Genomic DNA, 15692 nt, shown 5'->3' with positions numbered 1-15692 from the left:
GGATTATTAAGATTCACCTTTTTACCAATGAGAAATTGAGACTCCAAATGGTCATACGGCTTACCCAAGATTACACGACAGAGCCTATAGTCAGACCTAGGTCTTTGCCATGGTCTCTGCACAGCATTCTAATAATAAAGATGGCACATAAAAAGGCTTAAAAACTACAAAGTGCCATTACAATGTCAAGTATGACAGTCATAACAGGGACAACTGACGGCTGCCCCTTCCTTGCTTCCTTTTCCCCATGCGCGGTGAAAGAATCCCTCTAACGAAGATGAAGACCATGCAAGAAGCCATCAGGGAAAAACAATTGCTGGAAGATTTCTTGGATGAACAACCTCACAGCCTGTCCCAGGATTCTGATCCTGACAAGAAATTCTCTTCTCACCAACTGAAGAATTTCCAGAATGTGAGCGTGTTGGGAGGATGGTGCTCCACAGCGCCCCCTGGTGGTCCGACCTAGCACTGGGGTTCATCTGGAGGTGTCAGGTGGGGGATTGGGGTGGGGCCTCTGCAAGAGGCGGAAACACGCGGGGAAAGGGACCCCGTTCCCAGAGGAGAAGTCACTCTCACCTTCAACTCTTGGTCTGTGGTGACTGGGTCCGGCATGATCAGCGGGGAGGTAAACATCCGTTTCTGTGTTAAAGATGTGGCAGTAATTTGAGAGAAATTGTTCTTTCTGAGCAAAGGGAGCCACTCAGTTACAGATGAAGGGTGAGCCATGACTGATCAAAAGGTAAAGCCAACTGCATCAAATGTGAAACCCAGGCAGAGAAAGTTCACCCTCCACATATCCAGGAATGACACCAGGGGCTGGTGCACTGGGACGACCCAGAGGGATGATACGGGGAGGAAGGAGGGAGGAGGGTTCAGGATGGGGAACATGTGCATACCTGTGACGGATTCATGTTGATATATGGCAAAGCAAATACAATATTGTAAAGTTAAAAAATTAAATTAAATTAAAAAAAATGTTACTGAGCCCCTAAGGCATGTGAGATCATAAAAAATTAACACTATAGTGATTTTCAAAAAAAAAAAAAAAGAGCTTTATCTTCTTCAACAATGCACAGGCTAGGCTGAGAGAGAGGCAAAGATTAAATACATGTCAAACGAAAGGGCCATCTGCGTGCTGTTGACAGGACATGGTCTGAGTTTAGAGGGAGTGGCCTGGGGTGACCTAGGAAGGCCACCTGGAGGAGGAGGCACTGAGACTGGGCCTTAAAGAAGAGACAGCAGAGCTTCTCAAATGAAGGGACTGGTCTGAGCAGAGGCTGTGGGGGGCGGGGGGCAGTTGGAAAGTGATTTCTGGAGACCTGGGATGCCCAGAGGGAGGCAGTACTCCAGGAATCGGGGGATATCCAGGCAGCCAGGTCTGCCCTAAACTCCTCTCCCCGGCCCCTGTAGGCTGTCTACTTTGGTACGATCACCATTGGAACACCTCCTCAAGAGTTCCAGGTCAACTTTGACACCGGCTCATCTGACTTGTGGGTGCCCTCTGTCGACTGCCAAAGTCCCTCCTGCTGTGAGTGCCCAGCCCCCCACCCATCCTGTCCTCCCCCTCCCCTCTTCTCTATCTTGGCACCTGACAGATACCCATCACTTGTGTTGGCAGCTAAACATAAGAGATTCAACCCTCAGAAGTCCACCACCTTCCAGCCTTTGAACCAGAAAATTGAACTCGTCTACGGCTCTGGGAGCATGAAAGGGGTTCTTGGCTCTGACACCATTCAGGTAACGTGGAAACCAGGGGCTGAGTCAGAGCTGGCCCTGGGAGCGATCACTGCTTACAAAACAGATGCAGGACCAGCTGGGAAGGTACCCACTGGAGTTTTCCCTTGTGGCCCCGTCAAACATGACCACTTCCCAAAGTCCCCTAGTGGCTGGTCACCTGCTGGGTAGGGCCTTTGCCTGGACACACAAGCTCCCACAGTGGCTAACCCAGGCAGTGGCTTGGGGGGTGGATTTGCAGCTCCTTTGCCTGTGAGCAGCCCAAGGTTCATTTCGCTGGGAGTAGGGAGGCGGGCTTTTATATTCTCAGAAACTCTACCAGGCACATTCACAGTAATAACTTGTTTAATCTGGTAGCGACCCACACAGCAGGTACTATGATCAGCTCGTGATACAGGTGAGGGACCTGAGGTGCAGAGAGCAAGGGCATGGCCAAGGTCACACATGTGGTAAGCGGTGGAGCTGGGCTGGCCAGTCAGGACTCAAGCAGGCATGGGAATTTGGGAAGAGGTTAAAACTGATCTGGGGTCCCTGGGGGCAGCCCAGGATTTCAGGTATCCAGGCAGGTAAAGCAGGAGTCATAGATGTGGGAGAGGCCTGATAAATGGATTCTCACTCTAGGGGGCCTTTGAGAGTCTAATGAAAACTATATCTTGCCTCCCCCTAAGTGCCTGAGTATGCTTTCCCTGTGTTTCTCTGTCTCTCTCTTTCTCACACATGCACAGGCACTCACACACAAGTGTTCACACCCTGAAAAGCCTGTTTGCCAGGCAGAGTTTTCCTAAGAACCCTGCCAGCGACATTGTATAATGGGCTTCTGTCTTTCTGGGCACATGCATAATTCACAGTACATTACAATGAATTCAGTCCCTTTCTGTCATTAGATCATAGTGATGCCAAAGGGAAGGCTACCCGGTTCTCTACTCGCTTTGTCCACAAGGGGGCACCATTCAGTCCTATCCTGTTGCCCCACCTGTACAGAAGGCATGAAGCCAATTTGACTCAGATGGCGTTTGCACGTGTGAGAAGTAGATGCTCTTAAAATACACAGCCCCACACCAATGGAAACCAAGTTCCTGCCCAGCTTGGTCTGACCATCTGATATTAACCCAGGGCATAGAGCCAGGTCTCACTTCTTCTCTGCAATGCTAATGATATTTCCTCCCCAGCCCAGTATCAGCCCCATTTCCCAAAACATTATATGGGAACACTCTCCTCTCACACAGATCGGGAACCTTGTCATCGTGAACCAGATTTTTGGCTTGAGCCAGAATCAGTCCAGTGGGGTCCTGGAACAAGTACCTTATGATGGCATCCTGGGCTTGGCCTACCCCAGCCTCGCCATCCAGGGGACCACCCCAGTCTTCGACAACCTGAAGAATCGAGAAGTCATTTCTGAGCCAGTCTTTGCCTTCTACTTGAGCTCGTAAGTCTGAAGTAGACCAGATCTCTCTTCGAATTAGCTATACAATGCTTGCCAGCTGCATGAAAAATTATAGACTACCTGATCCAGAATTTTCACAATAGATAGTCTAACACGGGAGAACTACAGCCTCAGGGTCACATCTGGCCCCATCACTGGTGTTTGTAAATACAATTTCATTGGAACATAACCGTGCTCTTGGGCTCAAGAGCAGTGGCTTGGTCTAAGGCAGTGGAGATAAGAGGGAGAGCAATGGAAGGCGTCAGGAAATGGATTGGAGGAAAAGGCAACAGGATGTGCTGACGAATTTGATATGGAAGGAAGGAGGAGATGGCAGGAATGTTCCTTCCTCGCTAACAATTTACTGGGAACACAGGACCAGCTACACAGTTTGCAGGAGCCAATGCAAAATGAAAACATAGGACCCTGTGTTCAAAATATACTAGGAATTTTAAGACAGGGAGAGAAGAGGTGGGGGACCTGCTGAATCTGGAGTCCCATGGATGGCACAGGGAACAGGCCAGTGAAACCAGCCCTGGGTGACCCTGAACCTATGCCATAACACCCTCAGGCCTCGACTTTCATGAAAACTGAAAGGCTAGACAAGAAGGAAGCCAGACCCCTCCAGCACGAAGTCCTCTGAGGGTATATCTGAGCACTCAGGTAGCTGGAGGGGACCGGGTCCTCTTCAGAAGGATGGGTGGTCGGATACAGTCCAGGTTGCCCAGCTTCAAACCTCTTCTCTCATTAGATGGTGACTGACCTTGGTCAGGTACTCAATCCCTCCGAGCCTCAGTTTTTGCATCTGTAAAATGGGGACCATAATAGTGCCTCTGATGGATGGAGAAGCACAGCCCTCAGACAGTGTCTGGCGTTTCTCTCCTCCAATGAGCCCCCCTCATCCTTCTCTCTTCAGCCGGCCAGAAAACATCAGCACGGTGATGTTTGGCGGGGTGGACCACACCTACCACAAGGGAAAACTCCAGTGGATCCCAGTGACCCAAGCCCGCTTCTGGCAGGTAGCCATGAGCAGGTAAGTCTCCCCCTCCGAGGATCACCCCAAGTGATGCTCCCACACATCCACAGGAACACAGGCAGACGCATACAAAGGCACGCACAGACACTCAGTCCCTCACAGACATATACTCCACCCACAAAGACACACATAAAAACACATACAGAGACACATATAAACACACACAGGCACACAGATACACACAAGCACACACACAGACACACAAGCACAGATACAAACATCACCTATAGTTCACAGGCGCCCCAGGGCTCCTGACCAGCCCTCTGACCAGGGTCCTGAAAGGGTCCAGAGAGGCCTGGGCTGGGGGAGGGCTGCACCCCTGTGCTGTGAGGTGGGGAGCCTGGTTAGAGGACCCTATAGTGTGGTGAAAAGAGGATCGGGGGAATTTCACCAACCTGAACAGGATTGTGTTAAGATGACCTACTGACCAGGGCCACCCAGGACCAAAGGGGTCCTCAGGATACAGAATTGTCAGCAGAAATAGAGAAAAAGTCCAGGACAAACCGGAAAATCTGGTCTCCTCAGGGAGAAGTTACCCAGCAGTGGAGAGAGGGTGGCTGAAATCTTGAGACCTGAGAGCAACTCATAAAAAGAGACACCCCACCTAAACAGTGTACTTACTGCCCAAACTGAGGACACAGTCGGGCAGGGGCTGTGACCAAATCAGGAAGCTGGGATTCAGGAGTGGCCTGAGAACAGGGGGCAATAATTAATGGGATTCTCTATGATATCCTCAGACAAAAGCTTTCCCGTCCTTCGGAGGTCCCCTGGATTGGCTCATGCTCCTCTGGCCTGGGCCTCAGTGTCTGAGCCGGGTGAGGGGGCGGTGATGGGACACACCCGCTCCCAGGGCAGCCTGTGTCTCCCCCACCCCCACTTTAAGCATCTGCTGCCCCGGGGAACCTCCCACCTCACTGTGTGGGTGGACCTACTATTGGTCACATGACAGATACAAGTCTCTGGGTGTTCCTCTTTCATTTTTTCATTCATTCATCCAACAGACACACATTATGCATCTGCTATGTGCTGGGTACTGAGGGAGGCACTAAGGATACAACTTGCCCATACACCTACTAAGGCAGATGCATGTGAAACGACTCACACACATAATGAATTACTACTTTGGTACAGAGAAGGCAATGGCACCCCACCCCAGTACTCTTGCCTGGAAAATCCTATGGACGGAGGAGCCTGGTGGGCTGCAGTCCATGGGGTCGCAAAGAGTAGGACACTTCTGAACGACTTCACTTTCACTTTTCACTTTTATGCACTGGAGAAGGAAATGGCAACCCACTCCAGTGTTCTTGCCTGGAGAATCCCAGGGACGGGGGAGCTGGTGGGCTGCCGTCTAAGGGGTCGCACAGAGTCGGACACGACTGAAGCGGCTTAGCAGCAGCAGCATGCTAGACACGAAGAAGTGTCTACAGAGAGTAACCAAGACGGGAGCCCGATCTAGTCTGGGGGGAAGGCTTCCCTGAAAAGTGACAGTTAAACTAGAACCTGGAAGATGAACAGAAATTCGCTAGACAGAGGGGATGGCCTAAGAAGGGTGACCAGCCCGTGCCCAGGCCCTGAGACATGAAAGAACCTGGTACATTCAAGAACTGAAAGGAAGTCAAAAGGGTGATGTGACCAGAACAAAGGACAACAGAGTCCGGGCGAGAGCTGAAGGGCTGTTCAGGGACAGTCAGGGAGGGGGCAGTCATGGGCGAGACTTCGGAGTGACCTGGTGCCTGCTTTGTCCCACTTTCTCTCAGCATGACCATGAACGGGAATGTGGTCGGTTGTTCCCAAGGATGTCAGGCCGTTGTGGATACTGGGACCTCGTTGCTGGTTGGGCCAACTCACCTGGTCACTGACATCTTGAAGCTCATGAACCCTAATCCAATCCTGAATGACGAGGTGAAGGGTCATGCCACAGCCTCCCTCCTGGGCTCCCTCCACACCTAGGATCACCTGGGCCCACCTATCTTCCTCTCTGTCTTACAGCAAATGCTTTCATGTGATGCCATCAATAGCCTGCCTACGCTCCTCCTCACCATCAACGGCATCGTCTACCCTGTGCCCCCTGACTACTACATCCAGAGGGTGAGGGGGCAACGCTGGGGGCTGGCTGTCAAACTGGGACAGAACCCTTGGGCTGCTGCTAGGAGGAGGGCGCCCTCTGCAGGCCAGGTCACACCATTGCAGATGCTACTGAGCCCCTGTGGCTGGGCCAGTGCCTCCCACAAAACCAACCATGTGAGAGTAGAGGGCAGTCTGGGACATTCATCCTCCTGAAATAAACGTGGAGACACCATCCCTTGCTGGCATCATGCCTGGCACAAGGAGAGGGGAACACTAAGGGCCTCTGCCTCACAAAGCCTCAGTTCAACCAGTGCCCTCAGATGCATGAATACGGAAAGTCAATTCTAGTAATCCCTGAAATAAGCCAAGTGACAAGGGAGGGTTTGGCTGGAAACAGTCCCCATCTCCTGTCCCAGTATAGTGATTAACAGTCTCTCTTCCCTTCTCAAAAGTGTGCGGGTTGGGATGATAAATTACATGGTCACCCTAGTCCTTGGCTGCAGCTTCCCCTTGCACTCACAGTGCCCCCTCTGTGAGTTGGGGTACCAGACCACTCTGTGGGGAAGGTTGGATGCTAAGGTGAATAAAGGGAGCACAGTGACTGCACAGCCCCAGCACACGGTTAAGACTTAATGTCAGCTCCCTATGGGAGTTCAGGGCAAGCTGATGGGCTCAAAGAAGGCTTTGAGGAAGAGAGGGAATTGCAGTAATTCTAAACCCCCAGCCTCATAGAGGCATGAGGAGGTCTGCTTGGTCAAGTAGAATCTACACTGGATTATGTGCAAATGGAACCCTCAGGGGCTGTGCAAAGGGGAGCTGGGGACAGATTAGGGGTGATGAGAGCTGCAGACCGGAGGAGCACCAGGGTAAGTCACCCAAGCCAGCCTGGAGTATCCAGGGAGGGTGAATGTGGGTCAGGAAGGCTTCCTAGAGGGTCTGTGTGTGTGCTATGTCGCTTCAATTGTGTCCAACTCTGCCACCCTATAGATCATAGCCCGGCAGGCTCCTCTGTCCATGGGGATTCTCTAGACAAGAATACTGGAATGGGTTGCCATGGTCTCCCCCAGGAGATCTTCTCGACCCAGAAATCGAACCAATGTCTCTTAAGTCTCCGGCATTGCAAGCTGATTCTTTACCACTGAGCCACCAGGGAAGCCCTAGAAGGTTTTAGCAGGGTATAAATAACCAGTTGTGGGCACTGCTATATTTAAAATGGATAACCAAAAACAACTTACTGTGTAGCACAGGGAACTCTGCTTGGTATTATGTGGCAGCCTGGTTGGGAGGGGAGTTTGGAGGAGAATGGATATATGTATGTGTATGGCTGAGTCCCTTTGCAGTCCATCTGAAACTATCACAATAATGTTAATTCAGTTCAGTTCAGTCGCTCAGTCGTGTCCGACTCTTTGCGACCCCATGAATCGAGGCATGCCAGGCCTCCCTGTCCATCACCAACTCCCAGAGTTCACTCAGACTCACGTCCATTGAGTCGGTGATGCCATCCAGCCATCTCATTCTCTGTCATCCCCTTCTCCTCCTGCCCTCAATCCCTCCCAGCATCAGAGTCTTTTCCAATGAGTCAACTCTTCACATGAGGTGGCCAAAGTACTGGAGTTTCAGCTTCAGCATCATTCCCTCCAAAGAAATCCCAGGGCTGATCTCCTTCAGAATGGACTGGTTGGATCTCCTTGCAGTCCAAGGGACTCTCAAGAGTCTTCTCCAACACCACAGTACTCCAATTCAAAATTTTAAAATTTTTAGAAAAAGAATAGGTTGTGGGGAATGGGGAGAAGAACAGCCATTCTCTGCAGAGAAAACAGTGATTGGGGTCATAATGAAGGAAACTTAGAGTGTGAGGGGAACTACAGGCCATTCTTGTACCTTTTAAATAAAATTTATTGAAGTATTGAGCTTCCCTGGTGGCTCAGATAGTAAGGAGCCTGTTTGCAGTGCAGGAGACCCAGGTTTGATCCCTGGGTTGGGACGATCCCCTGGAGAAGGGAATGGCTCCCCACTCCAGTATTCTTGCCTGGAGAATCACAAGGACAGAGGAGCCTGGAGGGCTACAGTCTGTGGGGTCGCAGAGTCATACACAGCTGAGCAACTAACACACATGCATTGAAATACAGCTGATTTACAATGTTGTGTTAATTTCGTTATACATCAAAGTCACTCAGCTTTATATATATACAAGTATATCCATACTCTTCTTCATATTTTTTTCTGTTACAGTTTATCACAGGTTACTGAACAGTTTCTTGTGCCATACAGTAGGACTTTGTTGTTTAACTGTGGGCTTCCCTCGTAGTTCAATCAATAGAGTTTACCTGCAATGCAGGAGACCTGGGTTTGATTTCTGGGTCAGGAAGATCCCCCAGAGAAGGAAATGGCAACCCACTCCAATATTCTTGCCTGGAGAATCCCATGGACAGAGGAGCCTGGCAGGCTACAGTCTATGGGGTCACAAGAGTTGGACACAATTGAGCAACTAAGCACACATATATTAGTTAGCATCCGATAATCCAAACTCCCAATCCTCCCCTCCCCAGCCCCCTGTCGGGACAACCATTTGTTTCGGCCCTTCTTGTTCCTGTACCCCCACTTCTGCAGTTGCTCAGAGAAACACTTGATTCTTCCCAAAGGAAAATGGAAAAGCTGTCTGCTCTGGATATTGAGGGGGGTGACAGGTAAGGGCTCAGGCTGACTGGTGTGTATTTCTGTCTCCCCCAGTTTTCTGAGAGGATCTGCTTTATCAGCTTTCAAGGGGGCACAGAGATCTTGAAAAATTTGGGAACCTCGGAGACCTGGATCCTGGGTGATGTCTTCCTGAGGCTGTATTTTTCAGTTTATGACCGAGGAAATAACAGGATTGGCCTGGCTCCTGCAGCATAAATTCAGGCTGCTACAGGAATCAATCAGGGCCAGACAAACACACACTCACTCACATGCAGGGCCATCCCACCCAGGGATGCTGGTGAACTATGCCTGATGCTCTGCAAAGCCGTATTCTCAGTAAAGAATAAAAGATTCATCTCAATGGTGCTGATACGAATGGGTGCCTCTCTTTGGGTCTGGGATATGCATCATAACGCAGCAGGATATAGAATCAAGCCTCAACCACAAGTCAGAGGAGCCCAACTCCAACTGGCTTCAAGAAAAGGGGAGACTTATTGGAAGGACACTGAGGGTCTGGGATGCAGGAACCAGAGATCTAAAGATCTCAGAGACTGGACCCAAGGCATCAGAAGTCATCAGCTCACTCTTTCTCCCCCTGGCTGTTTCTCTTCTCTCATCATTGATTCTCTTACCTGACAGCTTTCTTCCTTCAGGCCTCTACATCTAGTGAGGGAGTCTGAAGCTGCCTGCCCCAGGGTTTTATCTGTCTAAGACGACTAACCAGTAAGGAAAGAAGCTCAGAAGACACCAGGGTTCCAGGGAGGGCTCTGAATAGGCCACATCAGAGCATGTGTCCAGCACCGGACCAACCATCCTGGCAGGGGCATGGGGTCCTATGCTTGGCTCAGTTGATCATGTGGCCCTGCCCCCACAGCAAACATGATTGACAGATTTCTACAGAAGAATGTGGTTGAAACTGGGGAAAGGCAGCCCAAAGAAGTGACAGGGGGATGTTCTAGACCATCTCACAGATGCAGAAAACAGCAGAGGTGTAGGTGGGAGACCACAGGAGTAAAGAGCTTCCTCTTCAGGGAGATGGGAAATGGCTGGCATGGGACAAGGGGACGGGCACTGCCTTCTGGCTTGTCCCCCCAACCCTGAAACACACCCGTAAACCCTGCAGTTACCATCTGTGTGCAGATCGGCCATATGTCCACGGGTACTTGTGCCTGGCTCCTTTGAGGTGATGCAGGATTATGACTGGCTTGAGGGGAATGAAAGCAGACTGGCTACCAAAGCTGATAAATGGGGAAGAGGTGAGTGTAAAACTGGTGGTTCTTTTTTTTAACAGTAAATGTCATGAAGTGAGCTAAATGAAGACTCAAGTGAACAGTCACTCCAACTCATTTTCCAGGTGGTCTTCATGGAACCATAAGCAACAATTCTGTCAATGAGAAACCACCAACAAAAGTTAGAATAATAACTCAGGTTAATTACAGACGCTAAATCTTACTGACCCCCAGGGAGTCCCTGCAAGGCATAACCCCCATTGTACAGATGAAAAGAAGTCTTCTCCAATCTTCTGGCTCCAGCACTGGTGACAGGCACATAGCAGGCCCTCAGGTAATGCATGTTGAGTAAATGAATGGGTGAATTAGTAGATACTTCTCAGGGACACATTGCGTCATCCATGTCAGAACACATGCATGGTCTCAGCACGGCTACTGCATAGTATCAACTGGAGAAGGTCAGGCTTTGCTCCCCTAGATCAGCCTAAGACCAGGGCTGGAGCTGGAGTCTGTTAATGAGCCTCCTGATCTTAAGGTTCTGTATTTGCAGCCTGCACCACCAACTTGAGGATGAATTCTGATCTTCAAAGCAGCTATCTTCCCCCAACCTCCACTTTTATCCTTTACAAATTGTAGACCATAGATTATTAGACTTTGGTGAAAGAAAAGGTCAAAAAAAAAAAACCACAAACAACAAGAAAAAGATAGGTCATGAACACTTCTACTAAGAGTGTAAATTTGTTCAATCTTTTTGGAGACGATTTGTCCTAAATATACCTGTGGCCTTTTGTCCAAGAAATTTTGCTTCTAACATTTATGTAAAGCCATTGGGCTTCCCCTGTGGCTCAGCTGATAAAGAATCCGCCTTCTATGTGGGAGACATGAGTTTGATCCCTGGGCTGGGAAGATCCCCTGGAGAAGAGAAAAACCACTCCAGTACTCTGGCCTGGAGAATTCCGTGGACTGTATAGTCCAAGGGATTGCAAGAGTCGGACACGACTGAGCGACTTTCACTTCTATGATCAGAAGCACCCACAAACATAAAGGAGCAAGAAAGAATTCCTCTGAGTCTCTTACAAAAGGGAAACACTGGGATATTCCAAGGTCCATTCAACATAGAGTGTCCACAGCATAGACAGGCCATCATGCAACCAACTGCCTGAAAATAGTATTCAATGTTAAGAGAAATTCTTCCAGTAGGACACTGAGAGAAAAGAACAGAATAAAAAACAGCATGATCCCAGGCTTGCAGAGCACGTGGAAGACAGTGCAGCATCCTCGCCAGGCATGTATATCCTGCGGCTTTTCTGCCTGGGCTCAAATCCCACCTCTGAGACCTACTAGTTGTGACCTTAATAAATTCATCCCTGGAAATCAGTTTCCTATTCTGTATATTTGGGGGTAGGGATTGTTCCTTCTTCACTAATCATCAGGAAACCCAAGTCAAATGACCATGAGGTACTATCTCACATCTATGAGGATGGTCATTATCAAAACTCAAAAGGTAGCACAATGAGGATGTGGAACCCTGTACACCAACGGTGGGCATGTGAAATGGTGCAACTGCTGCAAAACAGAATTGAGGTTTTTCCAAAAGGAAATTTTTTGTAAATCAGTATTTGATCCAGCAATGCCACGCTTGGGTATTTATTCCAAAAAAAAAAAATTATAATCATGATCTCAAAGGACATTTGTCCTCCCGTGTACACTGCAGTGCTTCCCACAATAGCCGAGATGCAGAAACAGCCTGGATCCATCAACAGTTGGATGAATAAAGAAAACGTGGTAGAGACAAACAATAGATATTATTCAGCCTTTTTAAAAGGAGGAAATCCTGCCATTTTCAACAAGTTAAATGAACCTGGAGGATGTTATGGGAAGTGAGAGAAGCCAGTCACAGAAGGATGAACACAGTATGATTCCACCCATATAAGTTTTCTAAAATAGTCAAATTCATAGCAGCAGAGAGTCAAGTGGTGGTTGTCAGGGGTTAAGGAGAGGAGGAAATGAGGAGCTGCTATTCAAATGGTATGAAGTTTCAGCTACACAACATAAGTAAGTTGAGATAGAGATATACATAAGTATACATAAGTATACATAAGTAGAGATCTGATATACAGCCTAATGCCTATCATTACCAATACTGTATTGTGCACTTACCTTTCTGTTAAGGCAAAGGATCTCATGTTAAATGTTTGTTATTGTTGCTAAGTCATTAAGTCGTGTCCAATTCTGTGACCCCATGAACTGCAGCACGCCAGACTTCCCTGTCCTTCACTATCTCCCGGAGTTTACTCAAACTCACGTCCTTTGATTCAGTGATGCCATCCAATCATTTCATTCTCTGTCGCTCCCTTCTTCTCCTATTGCTACAATAAATAAAGAAACAAATACCTTTTAAAAAATGAAAAGTCTTATGTATACATACAGCTGATTCGTGTTGTTGTACAGCAGAAACTAACATAACATTATGTTATGTTAGTAACATAACATAATGTTATGTTAGTAACATAACATAATGTTATGTTACTAACATAACATAATGTTATGTTACTAACATAACATAATTGTTAGTAAAGCAATGATACTCCAGTTAAAAAAATTAAAAATGAATAGTCCTTTCTAACTGAAGGGAAGGGAGCAGAGGCTGACTGCTAAATTGTACATTGCTTCTTTCTGGACTGCTGAAATGTTCTAAATTTAAGCCATGATGATGGCTACATAACTCCATGAATATATGAAAAATCACTAAGCTGTACACTGTGAATGATAGAATTTATGACATTTGAAATACATCTCAATCAGATAGTTATATACATACATATATATACTCACATATATATATAAACAGGAAAGAATAATCCTCAAACTTGTAGAGCTATAGTGAGGATGAAGTTAATTAATCTACGGAAAGCCTTTAGGACAGCGCCTGAAACACAGTAGAATGAGCTGTTACTATATTTCACTGTTAACACTAGACAAAGACCGAACGTGTATAACAATGATTTATATCAAGGTGGTAGCAATTCGGAAAATGTTTCCCCTTATGCTTTTCTTAGTTCTTTCAGGAATGGCATTTATGATCAGAAGAAAGTTAAGCATTATTCTATAAAATACAGAGCCTTCCGACAAAGAGGGGACCGTTTCTTTGCTGGAGTTGGCTGCTGGAGCCTATTGCTGCTGCTGCTACTGCTGCTGCTAAGTCGCTTCAGTCGTGTCCGACTCTGTGCGACCCCACAGACGGCAGCCCACCAGGCTCCCCCGTCCCTGGGATTCTCCAGGCAAGAACACTGGAGTGGGTTGCCATTTCCTTCTCCAGTGCATGAAAGTGAAAAGTGAAAGTGAAGTCGTTCAGTCGATATTGAGTCCCATAGAAAAAGCCATCCTGCAACAGATGGTGAAGGACTGACATCTAGTGGCCATGGTGGATATTGCAAGCACGTTTCACCCGCTCTGACCTCTCTGCTGGGAAACCTGCCGGTTGATTTCATCTACTTGGAAGAGCTATTTAGCAATATGAAGTCATTCCCATCAGCTCTCCCACTTTTAGACCTGATAATCACACTTTGACAAATGGATTCCAAGTATATATATTTATCTATAAATGATTTATTAACTATAAATATTGTCCCAAGGATTTGATATATACTAGTAAAAAGTTCATGGCACTCCACTCCAGTTCTCTTCCCTGTAAAATCCCATGGACAGAGGACCCTGGTGAGCCACAGTCCATGGGGTCGCTAAGAGTCGTACATGACTGAGTGACTTCGCTTTCACTTTTCACTTTTCAATTTTATGCACTGGAGAAGGAAATGGCAACCCACTCCAGTGTTCTTGCCTGGAGAATCCCAGGGACGGGGGAGCCTGGTGGGCTGCCGTCTGTGGGGTCGCACAGAGTCGGACACAACTGAAGCGACTTAGCAGCAGCAGTAAAATGTTAGAAACCACCTTAGATTCTAACATCAAGGAAATTATCACCAGGAAGGAATCAGCTCCTAGCTCTCTCGGTGGTGAGTGTGGACTATGCCCAAATAAAGAAATGTACAGCCTGAATCTCAGGTCACAGACACACTCACTCTCCCTTCTTCACCTCCTTCAAATCAATAGAGAAATGACCCCTCCTCTATTTAAAATGCTAACCCTCCCTGCCCTCTCCCTTGCTTTCACTTTCGTCCAGCATCACCACTTCACACACTATATCATTTCTCTAGCTTTAATTATCTGTCTCCTTCCCTGGAGACACAAGGGCAGTGATTTGGGTTTGTCTTGATCCTTGATGAATCTCCAGTGCTTCCACTAGAACCTAGGGCATCGTAGATGTTCAGTAAATATTTTGGTTATGAGTATTAGTGAAATTAAGGCTAAGAGAACACCGTGTCATAGGTTCATACTGAGTACAACCCTGTGAAATTGAGAGGTGTGAATGCTGCTGCTTCCCTGGTGGCTCAAACAGTAAAGAATCTGCGTGCAATGCCGGAGACTCGGATTCTGTCCCTGGGTTGGGAAGATCCCCTGGAGAAGGGAATGGCTACCCATTTCAGTATTCTTGCCTGGAGAATCCCATGGACAGAGGAGGCTGGTGGGCTACAGTCCATGTGGTCACAAGAGTCAGACATGACTGAGCACCAAGCACATACATGAACATAGCCAACTGTACTAGTCTGTTTGGGCCAATAGCAGATGCCACAGACTGTGTGCCTTATACAACAGGCATTTACTTTCTCATGATTCTGGAGGCTGGAAGCCTGAGATTAGGGTATCTGCAAGGTTGCTTCCTCGATGTATAGATGGCCGTCCTCTCTGTGTTTTCAAGGGATGTTTCCTCTGAGCATGTCTGTATCCTAATCTCCTCTTCTTATGACACGTCAGATTAGATTAGGGCCCACACTGGTGACCTCATTTAATCTTAATCATCTCTACTTCCAAATACAGTCATTTGGAAGTACTGGGGGTAGGACTTCAATATACGGATTGTTAGTGGGGAGGAGGAGGAGAGAGACACACAATTCAGCCCATAACACCATAAACACAAAAACAACCTTGAGACATGTCAAAAGAATACAGGAGTCAGCATAAAGAACTCCAGTGGGCCAGACATGGGACAATTTCAGCATGAAAATTATGATAATAATGGATTATCACTGACTGAGTGAAGTCAGAACCTATGAGTTCACACTGATCAATAAACACAAATATAAACAAACAAGATGAAAGGAAATCTCTTCCTTACCGAAGAACAACATCTATTTCTTCAGTATTTATTTATTTATGGCTGCACTGGGTCTTTGTTGCTGCTCAAGAGCTTTTCTCTGATTGTGGCAAGCGGGTTACTTTTCCTTGCGGTGCACAGGCTTCTAATTGTGGCCGCTTCTCTTATCTTGGCGCACAGGCTCTGGGAGCCCAGGCTTCAGTAGTTGTGGCTCACGGGCTCCAAAGCATGGGCTCAGTAGTTACAGTGCAATGGCCTAGTTACTTTGCAGCATGTGAAATCTTCCCGGACCAGGGATCGAACCCGTGTCCCCTGCAT

General features: G+C 47.7%; 1 protein-coding gene and 1 long non-coding RNA gene across 2 annotated transcripts; one reads left to right on the top strand and one right to left on the bottom strand.

Moving 5' to 3' along the window:
* Positions 1-277: 277 nt before the first annotated feature.
* Positions 278-9152, top strand: LOC147342084 (pregnancy-associated glycoprotein 2-like). The gene is made up of 8 exons (XM_086383656.1): positions 278-412; positions 1411-1528; positions 1619-1737; positions 2961-3160; positions 4074-4190; positions 5951-6095; positions 6183-6281; positions 8991-9152. Exons 1-8 carry the CDS (start codon positions 278-280, stop codon positions 9150-9152), a joined length of 1095 nt encoding a protein of 364 aa, XP_086239782.1.
* LOC147342083 (uncharacterized) lies at positions 8139-13127 on the bottom strand. The gene is made up of 4 exons (XR_015157535.1): positions 13001-13127; positions 12326-12534; positions 10064-10320; positions 8139-8587 (listed from the first exon to the last, which is right to left on the bottom strand). It is a non-coding gene; the product is annotated as an uncharacterized LOC147342083 (long non-coding RNA).
* Between the last annotated feature and the right edge of the window lie 2565 nt (positions 13128-15692).

This window comes from Bos grunniens, chromosome 29 (assembly GCF_055505025.1).
Source record: "Bos grunniens cultivar Pamir isolate PY7600 chromosome 29, Bosgru_T2T1.0, whole genome shotgun sequence".
In the NCBI taxonomy this organism is placed as follows: domain Eukaryota; kingdom Metazoa; phylum Chordata; class Mammalia; order Artiodactyla; family Bovidae; genus Bos; species Bos grunniens.
This window is presented reverse-complemented; position numbering and strand designations above follow the sequence as displayed.